General features: G+C 39.5%; 1 protein-coding gene across 8 annotated transcripts in view; it reads left to right on the top strand.

Annotated features, from left to right (window-relative positions):
- Positions 1 to 23452, top strand: part of Tln2 (talin 2) — a 395739-nt gene that overhangs the window by 250375 nt on the left and 121912 nt on the right. For all 8 annotated transcript variants that reach the window (XM_048793709.1, XM_048793710.1, XM_048793711.1 and 5 more), the window contains 8 exons: positions 8257 to 8412; positions 12641 to 12742; positions 13388 to 13464; positions 15194 to 15374; positions 16229 to 16342; positions 18475 to 18583; positions 19365 to 19573; positions 20138 to 20236. In XM_048793709.1, coding sequence (XP_048649666.1) covers positions 8257 to 8412; positions 12641 to 12742; positions 13388 to 13464; positions 15194 to 15374; positions 16229 to 16342; positions 18475 to 18583; positions 19365 to 19573; positions 20138 to 20236 — 1047 coding nt within the window. The remainder of the gene's footprint in view (positions 1 to 8256; positions 8413 to 12640; positions 12743 to 13387; positions 13465 to 15193; positions 15375 to 16228; positions 16343 to 18474; positions 18584 to 19364; positions 19574 to 20137; positions 20237 to 23452) is intronic.

Raw genomic sequence — 23452 nt, 5'->3', positions numbered from 1 at the left:
AATCACTGAGCTACATCCCCAGCCCTGTTTTGTATTTTATTTAGAGATAGGGTCTCACTGCATTGCTTAGCACCTTGCTGTTTCTGAGGCTGGCTTTGAACTCTTGATCCTCCCATCTCAGCCTCCCTAGCTGCTGGGATTACAGAGATACACCCAGCTTTAGTTAGCTTTTTCATTGCTGTGACTAAAGATCTGACAAGAACAATTTTAGAGAAGGAAGAGTTTATTTGGGGGCTCATGGCTTCCAAGTTTTCAGTCTATAGACAGATGGCTCTATTCCTTGGGTCCAGAGGTAAGGCAGAACATCACTGTAGAAGAGTGTGGCAGAGGGAAGCAGCTCACATGATGATCAGTAAGCAAAGAGAGAGACTCTACTCACCAGATTCAAAATATATACCACAAAGGTATACACCCAAAGCCCACCTTCTCCAGTCCTACCCTACCTGCATTCAGTTACCACTCAGTTAACCCCCATGAGGGGATTAATTCGCTGATTGGGTTAAGGCTGTCATAACCTCGCTCCTTATATCAGAATAAAGTATTTTAAGAAATACAGAACAATCTTATGTAGGCTTCAAGTTTCCTTCAATGGTAACTATAGTACACACCACACCAGGAAATTGGTACAATATACAGAACTTATATACAGAGATTATCAGTGAGCTCAGAATTCACTTATTTGCATGTGTGCCTTGTTCTCTACAGTGTTATGTATGTGGATTTGTGTAACTATTGCCACAATCAAGACACAGACCTCATCACCACAAGAATCCTTCTGATACCTTTCAGGGCTGTGCACACTTCTCTTACCTCTCCATCCTTGACACTGTGCCTCCCCTCATCCCTGGGAACCACACTTCTGTCTCTGTCTCTGTAACTGTGCTATTTCAAGAATGTTATATAAATGAAGTAATATAGTATGTGATCTTTTGAAATTATAATCCAAGTTGTAATGTTTGTCTCTAGTCCATCTTTTGTTACTGAATTGTTACTGTGGTATGGGCATACCAGAATTTATTTAACCATTCATCAAAGGACATCTAGGTTATTTCAATTTGGGGTTATTATGACTCAAGTTGATATGAATGTTTATGTCTAGGTGTTTGTGTATATGTAAGCGTTCATTTTTCTGGGATAATGCTTGAGAGTCCAATTTCTGGACCATATGGTAGGTACATGTTTAGCTTTGTAAGAAACTACCAAACTGTTTTCCAACATGACTATACTATTTTACATTCTTTTCCTTTTACTGTTTTTTTGTTTGTTTGTTTGTTTTTTAGCTACTTGGGATTAAACCCTGGAGTACTACTCTACCTCTGAGTTACATCTCCAGTCCTTTTTATGTTTTATTTTGAAACAGTATATTTCTAAGTTGCATAGCTGGCTTTGTACTCAGGGTCCTCCTGCCTCAGCTTCCAAAGTCACTGGGATTACAGGCCTGTGCTACCATACCTGGCCTGTTTTACCTTTTTACCAGCAGTACATGAATCGTCCAGTTTCTTTGCATCTTTTCCATCATTGGATATCATATATTTTTTTTTGTTTGTTTCAGCCACTCTGACAGTGTTGAATGCTATATCATTGTGACTTTAATTTGTGTTTCTCTTATGGCTAATGACTTTTGACTATCTATTCATATGCTTGTTCACTGTCTCTTTTATATCCTCTTCAGTAAAATGCTAGTTCATGTTTTTTGCCTGTTTCTAATTAGATTGCTTGAAGTTCTTTTACTGTTAGGTTTTAGGAGTTCTTTATTTGTTCTGCGTCCAAATTCTTGTTACATGTGTTACTTGCAAATTTTTTCTCCCAGTCTACATGTAGTCTTTTCATCCTCTTAACAAGGTCTTTTGCAGAGCAAAAGTTCATAGTTTTGATGAGGTATATTTTATCAATTTTTATTTTCTTTCAGTTTTATGACTAAGAACTCATTGTGTAGCCCTAAGTTCTAAAATTTTTTCTCCTGTTTCCTCTGAAAATTTTTGTTGTTGTTGTTTTACATTTTGCATGTAAGTCCTTGATTCATTTTGAGTTAGTTCTATACAAGGTGCGGGGTTTAGGTCAGGGTGCATCTTTTGGCCTGTGGATGTCCTATTGGTCTAGCACCATTTGTTGAAAGAGCTTTCCTTTCTCCATTGAAATGCTCTTGCATCACTTCAAAACTCGCTTGAACACATTCGTGTGGGTCAGGTTCTTGGTTCTCTGTTCTGCTCTATTGATCTCTCTCTCTATCCCTTGGCAACTACCACACTGTGTTGATCCCTATAGCTGTGTAGTTGGCCTTGTCATAGGTAGAGTGATTCCCTTTACTTTTCTTTTTCAAATTGGTTTAGCACTCCTTTCCATATATATTCTGGAATAAGTGTTCATAGCTACAAAAACTCTTACTGGAATTTTGATAGAAATTGCATTAAATTTATAGATAAACTTGGAGAGAACTGTAATTTTTTGATGACTCTTTCAATCTGTGAGCATGATATTAGGTCCTCCTTTGATTTTTTTTCAAAAAATGTTTTGAAATTTTCAGCATACATATCCTGTATGTGTTACATTATACAAAAAAATCACTGAATTATTAGAGGTATTGCTAACTTCAGTAAATTAGTCAACTAAATAGATAAGACATGTCAACCACATGAATTAAACCCTTAGTGTATGTTTCTAAAAATGAGCACAACCATTTAGAGTGTATGATAAAAAGATCATATGCAGAATAGCACTCCCCCAACATTGTCTGCCTAGGAATAATAATTTTTTAAAGCTTAAATAACAGATCTCTCTGACCTCAGATTAAACATAGCAGTTTGAACATAGCATAACAGAATATTGTGAAGGAGCTTCATTGACATATTTGGAAATAAATTAGAAGTGAGTGTTCTAGCTTCTCATGCATGACTTTTATAGGCTTCTGTTAGAAACTCTAAGTCCATGGAATTACAATTTGCTAAACCATTAAATACTGATATCGAATGTACTTAACTATACCATGGCCCTGAGAATAGTGGTAGATATTCTGAAATGACTACTTAATATGTTTCTGGCTGCTTGCATCCTGTTTTTTCTATGTCCATGAACACTTTGTCTTGAGTTCAGTGTTGAACTTTGTTGTTATAATAGGAGTATTCATATCCCGTGGGAGTGGGGAAGACCAGCCCAGAATCCAGGAAGGCAATATCCACCCTTGTGAGAAATTGCAGAATCTTAGTGATCTTCAGGGATCTACCTGCCCTCTCTAAATCTCATCTCTTCATCCAAAGATGGGAATGTTGGTTCCTTGTGGGGTTCTTGTGAAGACTGAGCTAATGTGTGTGAACAGATGTGGTACCTGGAACATGATGATACTTGATAAACTTCACCCTCCCTCCATCTTCCAAATCCCTGCCCCAAAGTCTCTTGACTTCCTAATTGATTTTTAATATCCATGAATGTAGATCAGTGGATGGCAAACTTTTTCTGTTATGGCCAAATAATAAACATCTTGGGCTTTGTCACCCATACTACTCACCCTGAGGAAAGCAGTTTGGAAGCAGCTGTAGGCAATATGGTAATGATTGGGCCTGGTTATATTAGGATAAAGCTTTATGTGTGGACTCTGCAATTTGAATTTCATGTAATTTTCATGTATCTGAAAATATTCCTCTTGATTTTTTAAAATTTTAACATGGAAAATTCATTCTAAACTATCAAGTCTTTTGGGGAAAAAAAGAAAAGAAAAGGTAATAAGCTGCATTTAGCATTAGCAGTAGTTTTCCCACTTTGGTTTAGAGATTATCTATAGACTATATTATGAGTCCACAAAGAACAGCATTAGGCAACAGTATTCTCAGTGTCTCAGTGTCTAAAATAATGTGCTTCAAAAACAGTCCTGGTTTTGGATCCTGGCTTTTCCACTTAATAGTTTGAGCTTAGATAAATGGCCTTTCCTTCCATCTCTAAGCCTATTTGTACACCTTTGAAGTTGTGGCTTTTTATGAGGTTTAATAAGATACTATAGAAATGGGGACTGTCTCATTAAAGATGTCAATAAAAGGAATCTGTACACATCTACATTCTTCCTCTTTCATCAACTAATGGATTTCATCATGATCTGCTAAACTGAAACCCCTTAAGCCAAGGTAAGGCATTTCCCATGATCTGCGTAGGACTGTTTGATTCCAGAAAGGGTAACCCTTGTGTAATACTTTTTACTTCCTCATTTGCCTTTAAGATGTCCCTGCAGTCCTACTTGAGGTGAGACTCCTGAGGAGCCAACCCTATTCTGTCCTGAACTGTGAAAGTATCATAGAGCACAGCTCTCAGAGAATCTCAGAATTTCACAATGGATTGCCAGTCATTTTTAGAAAGGGAAATGACTATTAAACAGACTTTAACACACAGTTTTGTGCTTAGGACAGCTAGTCCATTCTCCATGCCCCTTAAAGGGAAAAGCATACTGATGACAAAGCAAAATACACAAGCCAGTCTGTTGGTGCTAAGCCAACACAGAACTCCAGTGAGCTTGGTGGGATCGTGGGGAAGACCCTGTGGGCTTAGGCTATGTTGAAGTGAGTGGGGAGAGGCCAGGCAGGCCAGACTTAGCCCAACAGCATCCCTTCCCCCAATCTGGAATCTCAGATGTGAGGCACAAGTGACACAAGAATCAGTCTGTCTCTGTACCTGTGACAGGAACCAGCTGACAGGCCAACTGCTTCACAGTTGGCCCCCAGCACTGAGCCTATAGTATTGAGGTTGAGAAATGTCTGAAAGAAGAGAGGGCTGGGCTTAATAACAGATGCTGTCTCACCTTGGTAGAATGCCTACTTTCTCTTGCCTCTGAGTTTTGCAAGTTAAAGGCATTTTCAAAACCAAACCAACCTAATCAGGATCCACTCTACAGAGAAACAACTAAATCGCTGGCAAAAATCACAGCTGCAGTCTGAGTGTATGTGTGTCAGGATATGAGATACATGAGTCTTCCCTGGAGCCAGCCTTAGCTTGCTCTTATCTCTTGGAGATAAAGGATGCTTGTCTGTGCAAGATGAAGGTTGGAAAGGGGTGGGGCTGGGGGGGTGCTGACATCTGAGACATAAGAAGGACGACAGAGCCTAATTACCTTGTGGCCCTCTCCTGACATCTCTGCCACTGAGGATCTAAAGCAGGTCTCTGCACTGGGGAAGACCTTACAGTGCTGTCCCAACTCTGAGATATTTTCTATTTTATCTTTCTCTAGCTGCTCTGTGTTTTGTGGGTAGACACTAAAATAATTGTATCCCTTGATGGTGGTCTCTGTTGCCAGTTTCTATGTTTTTTGAATTCTCTATATCCCCTTTCCCAGTTGTGACCTGTTGACACAATGTCCACTGTAAATTGCTTGTCCACTGTGGCTTCCTGTCTAAGGCTAGAATGATCTTGAAAAGCATTAAGGCAATCCATCAGGAGTCCTGTTCCCTCACTTGGCAGAGGTGCAGATGGAAAAGGATAACAACTCTGGACCATAGTTCATCTTTGATCCCTTCCTTTGTCCCAGCAGCTGGGCTTGTGCCAAACCTGTGTGAATTAGCTGCCTAGCACCTTTACAACCTAAATCTCTGTGTAGCTCCTGAAGCCACATTGAATAACTGGCCCCATCTGCATTGCATTGATTTTACCCCTTGTGGAACTGGCCTCTTTAAAAGAATATGACTCTTCTTGGTGTTTTTTAAGGACTTGAGGCTCATACAGTGCTGCATTCCCCTCCTCAGATACCACACAGGTTCCTGATGCCATCGGGTCCTCCTAGGAGGAAGCTGGAGGTGTTCTGTGGCCATTGTGTGAGGGGTTCATGCAATGTCCACTGAGGGGGTGGGGGTGGATTTCAGCCTTTTCTCTCTTTACTTTCATCATGAAGACAGTATTCTGTGGTGGAAAGTCTACTTTTTGAAGTGAGAGATGTTTTTGAGCTACTCAAATTTGTGTTCAGTTTGTGCCTTTAACACTTGGCATTGTCAGTCTTAGAGGAATTAATATTGTCTTTTCATTTGCAAAAGGAAAAATGATGATGATACCTACCAACCTCTTGGAGATGCTCTGAAGTAGTGGCTAATAAGTATTTAGTAGTGAGCTCCAGCCCTGTTTTAGGTGCGGTGCCCAGTGCTGGAGTGGGGACACACACCCACATATACATATTTCATTTATGCAAATATGTACATGTTCCTCTGAGAACACCAGTTTAGGCGTTGCTAGGTTTCAGCAACTATTACTTGAAAAGTTTTTACTAAAAATACATATATTAAGCAAAGTCTGAAAATAAGGAAAAGCATAAGAAAATAAATACAAATCATATGACATAATCGTTGCCCTTGCTTTTTCATATACTGTACATAAACCTATTTTAAAATTTTTATTTCACACAGGATTGGGCCATGTATACTGTTTTGATTTATGTATTGTGAATCATTTATTTCCATGAAGTTGGTTGTTTTGCTACAAAATAATTTTTAATAGTGGAGTAATATGTTATCTGGATAGAACATAATTCATAAAGCCTGTATTATTGAAAACTAGGGGTTTTCCCCTCTAGTTTTTCACTTTAATAAACTCTGCATGAGTTTCTTGTTGCATAATTGTTATATTTATAAATTTTTTAAAAGAAAGAAACTCCTAAAGGCAAGCTATATGAGAAGTAGGAACATTTTTAAGGTTTTGCACAGATATTTACACATTTTCTTCCAAAGGCTTTGCCAGTCAGTATGGTCGCCCTTCATATCTTCCTCAATTCCAAAAATTCATTCTTTTAAAAACTCTTTTGGAAGAGTATAAAATTATGGCATTTGCAGGTAAATGGATGGAGTTAGAGAATATAATGCTAAGTGAAGTTAGCCAATCCCAAAAAAACCAATGGGGAATGTTTTCTCTGATTTAAGGATGCTGATTCATAATGTGGTTGGGGTTAGGGGTCATGGAGGATTAGATGAACTTTAGATATGGCAAAGGGGAGGAAGGGGAAGGCAGGGTGTGTGGGGGTAGGAAAGATGGTGGAATGAGATGGACATCATTACCCTAAGTACATGTTTGAAGACACAAATGGTGTGACTCTACTTTGTATACAACCAGAGATATGAAAAATTGTGCTCTATATGTGTACATGAATTGAAATGCATTCTGCTGTCATATATAACAAATTAAATTTTTTTAAAAAAGAATTTCATATTTCTCTTGGTTCAAAGTAATTTTGGGAATGAGAAAACACCACTGTGATTTGTTCTGTTTCTTTCAATCTTTATTCTTACAGGGTATAAAGTAATGGTAAAAAGGAGAACACTATTGCTATATTGCCTGAATTCTTTGCTTAGCTCTGCTGCTTATTATTTGTGTGACCTTGGGAACATTATTTAATCTGTGACTCATTTTCCTTATCTTTAAAATGAGACCTGTGATACTACCATTTTAATGAGAATTAAAGGGTTTGAGATAGTGGGGGAAAAAACTTTTCTTGACATAAATAATATTTTATTTGCTTATGTCATTTTAAATGCATTTTCTGTTCATATTCTTCAATAGTTATTTTTGTTGATTCATAAGAACTTTGGTCAGTATATTATCTTTTACTATTATATTTGTTGCAAATATTTATTCTCCAGTAGTTTGCTCTTTACTCTTTTCTTATAGAGAGGTTTCTTTCCTTTTCTTCTGTTTTTTCTGTTCTTCCTTCATCCCTCCCTGTCTCCCCAAATTCTCTCTCTCTGACTTTAAGATGTATCAAAGTCTGTATGTTTTGAGTTGAAACTATTAATCTTTTCTTTAGTCACTTCTTATTTTGGTAATTTTGCTAGAAAGCCATTTCTCACCCAGAAATAACAAAAATACCCACCTTATATTCTTCCTAAATTATTCATTCATTTTGAATTGGTTTTGGCCTGAGTATGAATAGGGAGCCATCCTTTCAATAGACATTATTATATCCAAAAAACTATTAAAACTAATCATTAAAGATTATTTAAGAACATCTTTAATTTTAAGAACATTTTTAGTTCTGTCCTTTCTTTCTGACATAGTCTATTTGGGAGTAACCCACCTGCACAAGCATCTCTTCCCAGGAAACATGCATTTGAGGATCACTCCAATCTTCTAGTGTCTCTGTTTTCACTTCTGTCCTTCAATTTGGTAGATTATTCACCTGGCCTCAGAATCTTTTTTTCCAACAGCCCTGCTTGTTTCAAACACCACATATGTGGAGCGACCACAGATAAAATCTGATGCTTTCAAAGAAAGAGCACTGATGCTTGGTCTCTCCCATTTCAGGAAAAGATGAAAGGCAAGAACAAGCTGGTGCCTCGCTTGCTGGGAATCACCAAGGACTCTGTGATGCGCGTAGACGAGAAGACCAAGGAGGTGCTGCAGGAGTGGCCTCTCACCACGGTCAAGCGCTGGGCCGCCTCACCCAAGAGCTTCACACTGGTAGGACTGGCAGGCAACGTGGGGGCTGACGTGGCCTTGGGCAATATTGTGGTACAGGAGAGAGACCAGATCCTAGCCCAGTGGGTTTCTCTGGCCTTAGAGAGTCAGCATGGAGAGAGGAAGATGGTGCCAGTCCATGGGCAGGGAGGAGACTGATGCAGAAGTAAGACAGGTATGACGAAGACTGGGTTTCTTTGGCTCCTGCTTCCTCTCTGGTGTCTTACCTAAGGCCTCCCCTAGTTCAATATCTAGAGGAGCCTCTCACCAAGAGGATTCTTAACTGTGTACTATGGATCCCTTGCACATCCTGAAAGGGAACTTCTAACCCTCTAAAGCCCACACATCAAACATTCCGAAGAACTGTGATATAGTGCTAAGGTGAGTTTTCCCAGCCTTCCTAGAAATAGTACAGAGTACATAGTGGAAACAACATAGATTTGGAGTAATATTAAAGCTCCAAATTGTCATCTCCTAGCTTTATGGCCCTGTTCAACATCTCTCTGAGCCTTAATTTCTTCCAATATAAAATGGGAATAGTAATACCTACTTCATAAAGTTCTAGCATTAAACAAGAAGATGATGATAAAATTCATGGGAAATGGGGAGAAGGTGTTTGTTTCAGCCCTTTGGCCTCTAAATTCCTTCTCCCAACTTTAGTATTTGCTGTGAGGGGAGTATAATGTGAAGTCTTCTAGGGCCAAATTTTCATGTGAAACTTGATAGGGCGGGTGTTTTGTAAGGACAACCGAACAATAAGGATTATCAAAAAGTGCTGGAATTTGTCATTTCTTCAGACCCCCTGACATCTTTGGTGAGCACTTGAAATATCAATTTGCCATCTAGTCAAGATCTCATATGACATTTTTTAAAAGGTATAAGGAGGAGTTTGGGAGGAGTAGTTACTTAAATTGATGATTGATTGATATGATCATGCCAGTTGAAAAGAACCTTCAGAAACTCCACCTCTTTCTCTAGTCAGTAGCAGCTGTGCCCGAGTGATTTTTATAATTGGGTATTCATACGAAGAGAGTCACATCCTCATATTCCATGATGGGAAGTCATGGATTATTGCTAAGAAAATCAATATGAGCATGTGATTTAGAAATACTAGAAGAAACTGCCTAAAGACTTGATTTCCTTTGGGGGGGGGGTGCAGCAGAAAGTAAAGGTGGAGATGGAGCAGGGGACAATTATCTTTTGTTATATAACTTTTAATACTGGTTTTTAAAAACTGGGTCTAAGCAAAAATAAATAAAACTGAGAAATAGCTATGATAATAGTAACTACCTCAAACAAAAGAGATAATGAATGTCAATATTTTTATTAAAGTATAAAGTTGGGTTAATGCTTGCAATATATATTTCTTTCATTCCTACTTCTAGCTTTTATTTAATTTCCTAGTGTTTGGAGATTTTCCTGTTGTCTCTTTCTATTATAGATTTCTAGTTTGGTTCTTTTATGGTCCATTGTTTGGAGATTTCCCTGTTGTCTTTCTATTATTCATTTTTAGTTTGATTCTATTATGGTCAGAGAACATAGTCAGTATGATTTTAATTTTTTTTAGCATTAAGATTTGTTTTATATCCCAGTGTATGATTGTGCTTGGTAAATGTGGTATGAGTGCCTGGAAGGAGTGCATGCTCAGCTGTTGTTGGTAAAGTAAATGTCAATCAGATCCCCACGAGCTGACAGTGGCTCATCCATCTTCTACATCTTTGTTAATTTTCTGTCTAGCAATTCAATCATTTTCTAAAAGTGAAGGTCTTGGGTTTTTCTGTTTCTTTTCCACTTCCATCAGTTTTTGCCTCATGTATTTTGAAGCTTTGATATATGATGACTGTTCATTTAAGATTCCTGTGTCCTTCTAATGGAGAGATTGTTTTATCATTATGTAATATCCTTTTGTTCTAGTAATTTTACGTGCTGAAGTCTGTTGTATCTGATATTAATAGAGCCAGTCATGCTTCGTTTAGTGTTTGTATGATCTGTCTATTTCTATCCTTTCATATACTGTTATATTTGAACCAAGTTGCTTGTAGAATTGTTTTTTCTTTTTAATCCATTCTGTCAATCTCTTGTCTTTTAAATTACATTTAAGATAATTATTGACATGTTAGGAGTTAAGTCTATCATTTTATAATTTTTTTCTGTCTGCCTCCTTTATTTCTTTTTTCTCGTCTTCCGGTGGGTTATTGAAACACTTCTAAAACTCCCGTTTTGAATTATTGTTTTTAGCACACCACTTTACATAGTGTTTTTCATAGGTTTTCAAGATATTGCCACATATGCACATGAAATTAATTGCAGCCTGCTGGTACTGATGTTTTACCTGTTCCAGTGAAATGTAGAAGCCTTGTTTCAATGTAGGTCTCTTCACCTTCCCCACCTTTTGAATAAAATTATTTGCATATTTCACCTATATACATTAAACACCAGATCAGATGGTGTTATAAGTTAAGCTTTCAAACAAAGAAACACTTGAGGGAAGGATAGTCTATTACATCTATTTTTATTCCTCTTGCTATTCTTGTTTCAGAGTTCCCAGCCTCCTCCTATTGTCAGGTGCTCTGCATTTGGAGTACACTGTGAGCCCCTCCTTAAGGGTAGGTCCTGGCAGCAGACTCGGTTTTTCCCTCTGCACAAGCTTTCATTTCCTTCTCGTTTGCCAGATCCAGAATTTGGGATTTTCAGTTCTTTCAGCACTTAAAAAAAATAAAATAAAATAAAAATTAAAAAACACTACTTTTTTCTCACCTCTGTTTCCAGATGAAAAGTAGAAGTTGCTGTTTGTTTATGGGTAATAGGTTATATTTCTCTAGCTGCTTTTAAACTTTTTAAATTTTATTTCCAGTTTTCAGAATTGTTGGTGCAGATCTCTCAGGGTTTATTCAATGTGGAGTTCACTGTGCTTCTTGAATTTGCAGTTTTATGTACTTGGTTAATTTGGGGAAGCCATTATTTCTTTAAAATTTCTTGTCCCACATTATCTTGTTCTTTTACTCTGATGATATTAATGTTAAATGCTTTGTTGTTCATCCCCTAGGATCCTGAAGCTGTTAGTTTTTTAGTTCATTTTCTTTATTGTTGAGATTAACTAAATTCTATTGGTCTATTTTCAAGTTTACTGATTCTGTCCTCTGTCATCTGTATACTACTATGTGTTCTGTCCTGTGAGTTTTTTTTTTTTAATTTGGGCAGTTCTATAATTTCCACATTTAATTCTTTGTTATGACTCTGTTTTTGTTTGTGTGTGTGTGTGTTAAATGCATGTTTCTTTTCACTTGTTTCCAGAGAGTGTATACTTGGGCATTAAAGCATGGCTATCTTAAAATTCTTATCAGATACTTCTAATATCAGAGTTCTTTCAGTTATTGGCATTAGTTGTGTCTTCTCATTCACACATGGTCATCGTAGTCCTCATTATGAATAGTGATGTTTTTATTACATCCTAGACATCTTGACTTGTATGTCAGGAGTCTATGATGTTACTTCAATCTTGCTGGAATAGGCAGCCACCTGGTCAGGTTTGCTGTGTGCTGCTCTGGCCTCTTCTATAGGCTTCTGTCATAGTGCCGATTTTCCTCCTCCTGAGTGAGCCCTTGCCATACCATCCTGGACGGCTTTGTTCTTTGTTCAGTGACCTATGCTGGGGAGAGAGAAGCCAATGGGTCCAAGTCTCTTTGTGCCCTGGGTGGAAAGCAGGGAGAAGGGCTTCACTGCATTCACTGCTGCAAGAGGATCAGACTACTCACCTGCCTGGGTTGCGGAACAGAGCTAGGGATGGTCTGGGTTTTCACTGCTGCTCTGCAGTTGCTGGTGAGCACCAGCCCAGGTCCTCTACATGGCACTGTGGCTCCTGGATAAGTGTCTGTTGGGTTTCCCTTCTCCTGGTCCCTCAACCAAAGAGAACATGCTTTTCAGAAGTTAACTGTTGGAGGTTCTCATTTTCCAGCCTCTCTAGCTCCCAGTTGTGGGGGTACATGGGACATAAAACAAAACCTGAGAACCAGCCACATTGGGACTCCTCAAGTCCTGAGGCCTCCAGCCACTTTACCTTTCCAGTTTCCAGAACCCTTTTACCATTGTTAAATTTTAGGGATTTACTTAGAGGGGAGTTATGGGGAAAAGTCGGTCTGTGTCATGCTGCTCTGGAACTCGATCCTCTGAGGCTTTAAAGTGCTTGATAGATCTGATGTAGCCATGTTTCTTCTACTGCTGTTTTTTCCAGGACTTTGGGGAGTATCAGGAAAGCTACTATTCAGTACAAACCACGGAGGGAGAACAAATATCTCAGCTGATTGCAGGATACATTGACATCATCCTCAAAAAGGTATTTCGTATTGATGCAGATTGGAAAAGCAAAGCTGCTTCATCAAAAGGCTCAGTTTAGATGATGTAGCTAGCTTGAAAAAATCACTTGTTTGAAACACTTGATTCATTAATTTAATATTTGACATTAGAATTGCATTAATAAGACATCTTTGACCTTGAGATCCTATGGTTTTACTGCTGCAACATTTATATAAGGTCAGGTTTTGGTCACCGGCCTTTACAGAAACCCAAACTGAGGGGGTAAAGTATTCTGGGTTTTCATGAGACATTTTTGTTTCATTCTTAATAAATGTAATGGGACTAAATGTCATAGTGGTGTACAGAAAAAAAAAACAGATTTCTTAAGGCTTCATAATACAGCTAAACAACCACTGAAATAACCAAGTTTTGGTAGAATTTTAGTATATGAGCCTTGATTTTTTGCAATGCAAAATCTATAAGAATAAGACATTATTTATCTATATTAAATAATGTATTTCTCTTTTATTGTTATCATGGTTTTGTTAACCCATAGCTTTTCTAATTCAGGAAAATTTGGGTTAACTTTAACATTTTTATTTGTGTACCTTCTAAAGTTCTTTTCAAGGGTTCTTACATGAATGCAAAGCTTCATTTTCATTGTTGCATCTTGCTTTACCTCCAGAAACAAAGTAAAGACCGATTTGGCCTAGAAGGCGATGAGGAGTCAACTATGTTGGAAGAGTCGGTTTCCCCCAAAAAGTGAGTGTCGGGAGTGCTGGGGAACTACCTTCTCTTTAGGTGGACAGGTTCCCCCCTACCAGCTCTGTGCTCAGCTATGAAGTTCATCACCTGTAAGAGATGATAGTGGATGGTATAGTCAAGTCTTTTCCAAGTGTGGTCCCCAGATCAGCAATGTCTCTTTAGGTATCTTTTGTTGAGGAGACACTGAGCATGGTGTGGTGTTCCACTCCTTCTTTAGAGGCAGTGAGCCTTCAGGAGCTCCATTCTGCATTTTTGATGGAATCTCATGAATTGTGTTATTTTTCCCCCAGAGGCTGGAACATGGCTTCTGTTTGATTCTGGTCCTTTTGGGGAAGGGAATTGGGGTTCTGACCAGTGAAAAGATTGTTGTCTATGAAGCACTTGCCACATGCCATACTTGTCTTGCTTGCTATGAGGTAGCAGAGGTCAGTAGTTAATAACATGGACTATGGGGACAGTTGTCTTTTATTCTCTGCCCCTGAACTCTCTATCTGCACAAACCTATCTACAAAATAGAAATAATATTACCACCTTGTAGTCCTATGTAAGAAATAAGCCAGTGGTAATCATCTCAGATTCATGGATGAGAAAACCAAAGATCTTGGAGTTAGTTGAGATGCACACAGAGCCCAGAACTCAGATTCAGATCTTGTAATGTTCCCCACAATATACTCCCAGAAAAATCTTGCATTCCATTATAATCAACTCACTTATCCATGGTAGTTGTTTCTCTAATATTTGCAGTCTTTTCACCACTTTCTCACAAATTGCTTTCTAATAACCCTGAAGGTACTTTTCCATTTATCCTCTGTGAGTACACAAGACGGCGCCAACTGGATATAATGCATTTCATTACTTGCTACTCCCTGATAAAGTACCTTAACTCCTTGGAATTATTAATGACCATTACATGGAAATTGTTAAACTAGTACTTCCTGACAGGGTGAGCTGATCATTTCAGAAGACTCTGCTGTTCTTATATTTTCCATAGGAACAGCCCAGTAAGTATCTGAGCTGGGGCTCTTGCCTGCCTGGTACCAATGAAATCTCCACAATCTCCCATCATTGTGGGTCTGATCTAGGCAAGGAGGAGGAATGGTCCAGGACACAATCACTAGACCTTCCACTTCTTTCTGTATTGATCTTTTGCTGAGATCTCAGAAAGCAGTGGACTTCTTCCTGGAACCCCAGACTACCCTCGCTATTGTCACCCCTCCACATTGATGTCTCTCTTACAGATGTCTGTTTCTTGGGATCCTCGCTTGGCTATTGATGTTTGGGATGATCTGTGATGGGTCAAGACAAAGGCCTCTGCTATCCAGACTCCCCAGATCCTCCCTTTGGGTTTATCTACTGGGTTCCTGAAGAAGATATGCCACCCTCAGTCCTTTTACCTTCAGATTACCCAAGTCCTTTGCGTATACCACTTATTCTAAGAAAATATCAAGAAGTAAAAAATTCATAATTTTTTTGTCAGACACTTTAAAACATCTTCCCAGTCTCTAGCTAAAATCTTTTGGAACAGGTGCCAGAGTATCTCAAGGCTCAGAGACAATGAGATAAATGACAATGAATTCTGCTTCATTCCTAAGTCTCCAACTGGGTGTGCCTCTTTGGATTGTCCTCCAGAGCAGAAAGCAGCAGGCACCTGTGGCACCTATGTTGTCTTCTCACTGTACTTCACATGGGTGACAACCCCACAGTGACCAGCTGCCTTTCTCTACAGGTCCACCATCTTGCAGCAGCAGTTCAACAGGACAGGCAAGGCAGAGCATGGCTCAGTGGCACTGCCAGCCGTGATGCGCTCAGGCTCCAGTGGGCCTGAGACCTTCAACATTGGCAGTATGCCCTCACCACAGCAGCAAGTCATGGTTGGGCAGATGCACCGAGGCCACATGCCTCCACTGGTGAGATTTCTTGTACCTGTCTCTTGCTCAGTAGAATGTTGTCTTTTGTGTCCAGAGGAGGCACCAATGACAGTAATGGGTTGTGTCGGGGACTCCCTCTCCCATCTGAACCACAGCTCATCAAATTGTGCATTCTTTTATTTGGATGACTCTGATCTCTCCTGTCTAGGATTAGAGATTGCCTCTGTTGCTGAAGTCAGAAACCTCTCACTGTGGTTTGTGACTGCTCCTTCATTATAATAGTATCAAACCAATTATCTCAGATATCCTCCAAGAGTCTGAGAAATAGACCAGACCTTTAGTGATCTTGATGTTCCATCCCTGGGGTTGTCAATTCCTTTCTACTGGGCTGGTCTGTCTAACTCAGTGCCTCTCAGGCCTGCCTTGGGGATCCTTTGCTATTAGGCAAAAATGTTTGAAAGTTCAAGAGCCTTAAAGCTCAGAAATAATTTGACTCTGAAAAAGCATATTGGCTGTAAGCTTTGGATGGAATTCTTAGGTACTGATCAAGAAACATTCTCATTTAACACATGTTTTCTATGTATGAGATATTCTGTCCTCAGTACTGAAAATTAAATTCTTAAATTAAGGCTTTAGCTGAGCCTTCTTGTCAGCTAATTAAGCTCTCTAGAGTCTTCTGATGATAATTCCTCTGTTGCAATCACCTTTATTTTGTATTCTATTAATATAATGCAATGTCTGGTTTTGGTCCCCAGGTTGAAATGGTAGATAATTCGGGCATTTGTTGAGATGTACCTTTGGCTGAGCTCAGAGCTCAGTTTTGCAGTTTTGCATGGAGGGCCTTGTCAGTCCCAGGAACATTCTATGACTACCTTGTTTATCTGCCTTTTCAGACCTCAGCCCAGCAGGCCCTTATGGGTACCATCAACACAAGCATGCATGCTGTCCAGCAGGCCCAGGATGACCTCAGTGAGCTTGACTCACTGCCACCTCTCGGCCAGGATATGGTAAATATTGATCTGTGAGTTTTATTTGCTGTCTCTGTTCTGGCAGAAAACAAGGTTATGAGCTCTGTCTGGCTTCAACGAGGTGAATCTCAGTCTTCAGCTAAATGACAAGGAAAGCCATGTGGTTTCCAGGATGTTAACTCTGTCTCTCAGTTGTGGACCAGGGGAAGAGAATCATTGCTGCAGGCTGTTGGTAGGATCACTGAACTGAGCAGTTGGGCCCTCAGAGTCAAGTGATCTGGGTTCATATCCCAGTTCCCCTATTCACTCACTGACTGTTTCAATCTGGGCAACTCTCTAAATGTCCACTGTGTCATTCATAATAGGGTTCTTATGAAGGTATACTGATTTAATCACATGTAGGATTCTTAGCAAAGTATCAAGCATGTAGTTAAGAGCTCAGTGAGCAGTAGGTGTTTTGTTATATTTATTACTATCAGTGGCTGTCAAATTTTAGCATGTATCACAGTCACTTGGAGGGCTTGTTAAAATGTTGCTGAGACCTAGCTCCATTCTTTCGGACTCAGAAGGTCTGGGGTGGAGCCTAAGAATGTGCATTTCCAACAAGTTCCCAGGTAAAACTGATGCTACTTGTGTAAGGATCATGCTTTGATAACCTCTGAGCTTTGCAGCAAGGCAGGGTAATTGGCCCAAAGACCTTCCTATAGTTGCTGCAGCATGAAACCAGCTAACTCCTCTCCAAGAAAATGTGGTCCACAGGCCAGCAGCAGCAATTCATGAGATCTTGGAAGAGGTGCTAAATCATACGCCTACCTCTACCTACTGAACCAGAATCTGCATTTCAGCCAGGTTCCCCGCTGCCTTGTGTACACATTAAAATTGGAGAGGCAGTGGCTAGTAGTCTCACCTCAATCACCTGAGCTTTAAAAATGAAGCCTAAAACCCAAGTTCAGACCACATAAATTAGTATCATAGTGGGTGGATCCTGGACATAAGTGTTTTTCATTCTTCCCAGGTAATTCTAAGGGCAGTCAAGGTTAACCACTGCTGTGGAATAGGCTGATGCCATTATGGGTGCCAGAACCAAGAGAGGATCTGTAGCATCATCCTATCTGGCCAGGACTGCTTTCCAAGTTGTCCCTGAGGCTTTTTCCATTCGCATACTGTGGTGGAGGAACAGGGTAATTGGTGTCCTCAGTGCTATTTCCCCCAAGTATTTGAAATTATTAAAGATTTTACTCTGGAAAACTTTAAAGTGAAAATATATGGCAGACTTCCATATCCCAGGTAATCATGAGACTGAGCTTTAAAATACCTGGATGTAACATTCCTCCTCACCAACTTTCAAAGAATTAGAATGGAATAAGCTATTATTAGTGCTCCACACATCCTGGTCATAAATTAATATTTTGGGGTTATTTTGAGAAGCAGATCTTCATCTTACTAACAGGGTTACCATTACCTATGTAAATGATCATTTATTAGATAAGTCTTGAAGTGCCAGAAAATAATTATTTTACTATGTATAGATTCCAAGACAGCGTGAGAGCTGGAAAGATTTTTTTTTTTGTTTAACAGTTGAATTTCTACAATAGAAGAAAGACAAGGCATAGGACCTGGATATAGTTTGCCCAGGGTCCCATTACCTTGCCGTGGAGCTGGATCCAGAGCAGGGATCTTGGCCCCTGGACCCAGTCCTACGGGGAAAGGTAGCACATCCACATGAGCATGGCATGTCGGGTGGACCTTGTAAACAGGAAATAGTTCCTGCATTGGACTGAAATCTCCAATTCTAACCTTGTTCCCTAAAAAGCAAAGTGAACATTACCAACAACTGTTAATGCTAATGTGCAGTATTATTATGAGACATTGATTTTTCTCTTCTTTTTCAATTGAATTTACCTAAGGCCACATACAATTTTTTCCCTTAAATCTTAAATTTAAAAAAAAAAAAAAAACAGTATAAGATATGGAGTTATATGCCATTCAGTATCTCTGAACAGATTAAAAGGCTTTTAAGGATATTGTTTAAGATGACTCAAGAGCTCATTCAGTGCCAGCCCAGTAAGGGGAATGTAACCAAAATGCTGGCCTCATTTTATGGCCGACTTCTCTGGTCCCATGGGTAATTTTTTGCCGTGATTGTGTCATGCTTTTGTCTGGCTTCACAGGCGTCTAGGGTATGGGTTCAGAACAAAGTGGACGAATCCAAACACGAAATTCATTCTCAAGTCGATGCTATTACAGCTGGAACGGCTTCAGTCGTTAACCTCACGGCTGGTAAGTCCCTGAGCATTTTGTGGTGTATTGTGGTTTTGTGTAAAAATATATATTCTTTGATTGAAACAACAGATTTTCATATGATGAGAAGGTAGTGTATTTTTAGGTACTTGGCCTGCTTTAGGTATTTTTTCCAATTATCCAAGAGAAATGTAAGGAACATCTCATTCCTTTTTATCATTATCATGCATCATCATCACAAAACACACATGTAACTCTCCTCATTGTTAGTCAACATGCTGGACGTACTTCAAAGTCTGTGAGGCCAGTTTCTCCATTCTGGGAACTTATGTCTGAAAATGATCTTGAAAGGACAAATCTATCATCTGTGCCTTTTCCTATCTTGTCCAACAGCAGTCTCTTCTGGCATAGTGTGACTCCCAGCCTGACGCTGTCAAGTGAGAGCAGGAGATACCCTGGCTTCACTCTACAGTGTCAGTGTTTCCAAAGCATAGTTGTCCCCCCTGAGCTACTGACAAAAGCCTAGCAAAAAGCGCCATGACATGCCGAGACCTCCTATGGAATTTTAAAGTTGTCCATGCTCCGTATCTCAATATATGAAGCCAACAGATGAGAGGACCTTATTGAAGTCACCTTGGAAACAGGGTGTGGTCAATCTCACTGTACTCCTGCAGAGCTATGGAGAATGAACTACTGCCATTGTGGGGATTTTGAAAATTCTCACCAGGACCACTTGCCAACCTTGCCATCTCTTGCCAACCTGGATTCTCCTCATCCTTCACCACCCCGCATTGATTGTAATGGTCCTTCTCTGTCCCAGGTGACCCTGCAGACACTGACTACACAGCCGTGGGATGTGCAATCACCACTATTTCTTCCAACCTGACGGAGATGTCCAAGGGTGTGAAGCTGTTGGCAGCTCTCATGGACGATGAGGTTGGCAGTGGGGAGGACTTGCTCCGAGCTGCAAGGACCCTCGCTGGGGCAGTGTCCGACTTGCTGAAAGCTGTGCAGCCTACTTCTGGAGAGGTAAGCTCCAAGGATCAGCACTCATTCAAATTCAGATGAGTACCTGCATACCCTGGAGACTATGGGCCTTTGACTTCCTGAGCTCTTCCTTCTATCTGAATGGAGTGTGTTACCACACAGCAGTATTGGGAGTTGTTGAAATTGGTGCAGATACTTTTGTTCAACTTTTGGAATTGGTTGAGCTCTTAGTATGAAGGCCTTCCCACAGGGGTACTTAATTAGATACATCCCCAGAAACTTAACAAACATGACTAGCACACATTTAAAGAGGATACATGTTTGTACCCTAATTTCCATCCAGCACCTACCACCTTTTTACCAGCTGTATGATGCTCATTCATTGGACATTTCACATCCATCCACCTGTTGCTGGTGTGTAAGACCGGGTACCTACTTTGCTCAGATTTCACGGAATATTGTTTCCTAGTTGGCCAATAGCCTGAGATTCTTGTTGATGTATAAAAGTTGCTAGTCCTATGTGATTCTTCTCCACATTGCCCTGGCTGAAGACACTGTAGAGGAAATGTATTTTCCTTCCAACCAAAGTATGTTCTTTGTTCACAGCCTCGACAGACCGTTTTGACTGCTGCTGGAAGCATTGGACAAGCCAGTGGAGATCTTCTGAGACAGATCGGAGAGAATGAGACTGATGAGCGGTTCCAAGTAAGATATGTGCAGCCTTACAATTTTAGAAGAGAGTCTTAAGTGCTGGTTCAGAACTGATCAGGGAGAATTTGATGGAAAACAATTCCAATCTTTGAGCTGTCAAGAATAAGATCGAGAGGGATTATTAGGGAAGTGAGGTCTTTTGTGTTAATGGAAAAAAATATTTTAAATAGAAAGGCTCATTACACATAAATCATGCACCATCACACTATCATACTTATTTAACCTTTCTGATTATCAAATTTCTGGATATGCTTTAAATACAAAAGTGGAGAAAATAGTCACTAACGCCTTGTATTGGCCACCTAACCTCTACAGCTGTCAACACCTGTTCAGGTTTGTTCTCTGTCTTCAAGGGCAGTTTCTTCTGGCATCATTCTTGAGTCTGCGTGTAAATGTGAAAACCATACACACCCCGTCTTCAGGCACAACACACTGTAGGCTTTTCTTTGTATTCAGAGGTGGTTCTACCTTCTGTATCTCATCTAAAACCATAAGTGTGGTGGTGAAGTCTTTTCTGTGACCTTTGTTTTCCAGCGACATGCTGTTTGCCCTTGGGTGAACAGCTGTAGCCACTGTTTGCAGCTGGCTTGATTCACAATCAGCATAACCATGCTGCAGCTCAGACAAGATCTCAGCTTATTCCAACCCACAGACGGGGCACAGAGGCCAGCAGCTGAGTGACTCAGGCCAAAATGAGCTCTCCTCGTGCACCTATAGGCCAATGTTACTTACTCCTTCCTCTTCTTAAGTCTCTAATTTTGCAAGTAATGCATAAAGCCATCCTAATTAAAATGTGACTGTTCATACCTGGGTTCCCTGGACCAGAATCTGTGTCAAGCTCATTGTTTGAGAATTCAGCAAAATTTCATTGATCTTTAAAGTTTTTTGCAAATTATTAAATTTTTAATATGTATGTGTATGTATTACATCATTAAAATTTTAATATACGTGTATGTAACTGCAGTGAAATATTTAGGAAAAAAATCACTATAAATTTCAAATATCAGAAACAACATCACAAATATCACCAAATTCAGAAAATTAATGTGTTTTTTATTAACTCCCTGACACCCAAAATACATTTTCCCTATGTTTTTGGCTGCATCCTCTCTGACCATGTCTTCATTTGGCAATGACTTGGTAATATTTTAGAGAGAGAGAGAGAGAAAAAGCTTTCTTCATTCAGCTGTGTCTGGCATTCCAATTTCTTGCTTCATGGGTGACAGTTTTGCACGTCATATTCTATAGAACTACCAAGTTTTATCGCTGCAAGGTTTGTCAGACTATGATATGATCAGATGTGTTGTGAGACATGAAACTTGTACCTTCATGCATAGATTTATTTGTGTCTCCTTCACTCTCCACATACCTGTGGTGCTGTGATCATAGGACCCATCTGTATCCTGGTACAATCAGATGTTCAGTGTATGAACATTTGTGTCATGAAGGAAGGTAGGTCCCAATTATTTCATTGAGCTGGCCAGAAATAATTTCACTATAAATAGAATTCACTGCAGACTGCAGAAATACACCCATCTAAACCCAAGTTGATTGTGCCCCCATTCTGACTGTCCTTCCAAATCCTCAAACTGTCCATGTATTAGCCTTACACTTATGAGCTGAGGTATTTTTTTTATAGGCAGGTGTATCTACTTAGGAATTTGGCATATGTTAGATTTAGCTGCTGGTTTTCTAGATTTATCTTGAAATGCCCAATTTAATTTCCTTGAAAATATTATTATTCTCCCCAAAGTGCTAAGAACAGTTGAGGAGAAAGTCATGATTCTGCCTTAAGACAAAATTTCATGCATCCTTGTGCTTTCTAAACTTTGCCTCCTTTCCTTTAACAGATTGTTTTCATTGCATTCACATGCAAACTCTGCTTCCTGATGTTTGTTTCTATTTAGTCACAGCTAGGGAGGCAGGTTTATGCTCAGAGTGACTCAGTAGTTCAGTTGTATGAGGTCCCTGGGTAGGGCCCGTTTCAAGGAGGTAATCCTCAGCCTCTTCCAGTGGGGGTAGCCCCTAGCTTATTCACATTCAATTTCTTACTCTATTTTTCTGAGTCTTAAGATCATATCTCAGAGCTTTTCTTGGGTTCTCAGTGTACTGCATGTTCCCAGAGTTAACAAAGATTTATTTTACACAGGCAACATAATAGTGGTCTTGTTGAAAAGTTTGACAAAGGCTTTGTCAGCAACTATAGCTGTAGTATCATGCTCTTTTTCTAACTACGTTGTTTTTGGACAAAATTAATAGGAGGAACAGGGTTTTTTAAAGTGATTTTTAACAAAGCCCTTTAGAACAATCACGATTCTACATTATTGAATTGTGGTCCTCTTATGTAAAGATGGATTCATATCAAGTGAGAGAATACTGTGGCCTGCTTTGGGAAGTTATGTTTAAAAATCTTGTTAGTAATATCAATATATTATTGATATTCAGGCTTTTTAACTGAGCTTTGATATAGGTGTCTAAAAACTATAACTTTGTGGTCCATCTTGGGAAAAGTTGTGTAGTAGACAAGTGCCAGTCAGCTCCCAAAGGAAGGTCAGCTTTAAGCTTCTTGGGTTTGACTTTTTCCTTGGATATGTGGGATCACCACAGACCTGAGAAAGGCTGGTCTGAACTGTTCCTTTAAGACCACTTGGTTGTCTACTTCAAAACAGGCTTCCTTGGGTTTCAGATTTGCCTGAATGTCACATAGTCTTTTTTTGTGTGTGTAAAATGGTGCAGGCTGAACACACTTTCCAATATATATTCTCATAAAATATCTCATTGTAAAGACTCTGTGGGTGCCCTTTGCATTTAGAATCAAAAGTGCTTTTTATTATCTGATGAATTAATAAAGACTTCTGACCACATTTCCTCTCGGGAAAAAGCCTTGACATGTTTGCTCAAAATAAAAATGGCTCACATGTTTGAGAAAGCATTTCTAAATCAAATAAACTGCTTTCAGTATTAAAAGCAAAGAGGTAAATTAAATGTAACGGTGGTTATTCTTCAGGTCAAACAGATGGATGACAAATCTGACTAGCCAAGTCAAAGGAGTCTTCCCTTTTGCCGACAGAATGGCTTTTTCATTGAGTTGGGGCATAAACTCATCTTCAAAGGCTCAGAACTCCTTGCATCTTGTATCAAGATCAGTCAGATCATCTTGTAGCTAGTTTACTTGTGTGGGTTCTCTTTCCATTTTCCATAATAATTTAA

Source organism: Marmota marmota, unplaced genomic scaffold (assembly GCF_001458135.2).
Source record: "Marmota marmota marmota unplaced genomic scaffold, marMar, whole genome shotgun sequence".
NCBI classification, from domain to species: domain Eukaryota; kingdom Metazoa; phylum Chordata; class Mammalia; order Rodentia; family Sciuridae; genus Marmota; species Marmota marmota.
The sequence above is the reverse complement of the archived record's forward strand: the minus strand, read 5'-3'. Positions and strand labels throughout refer to the sequence as shown.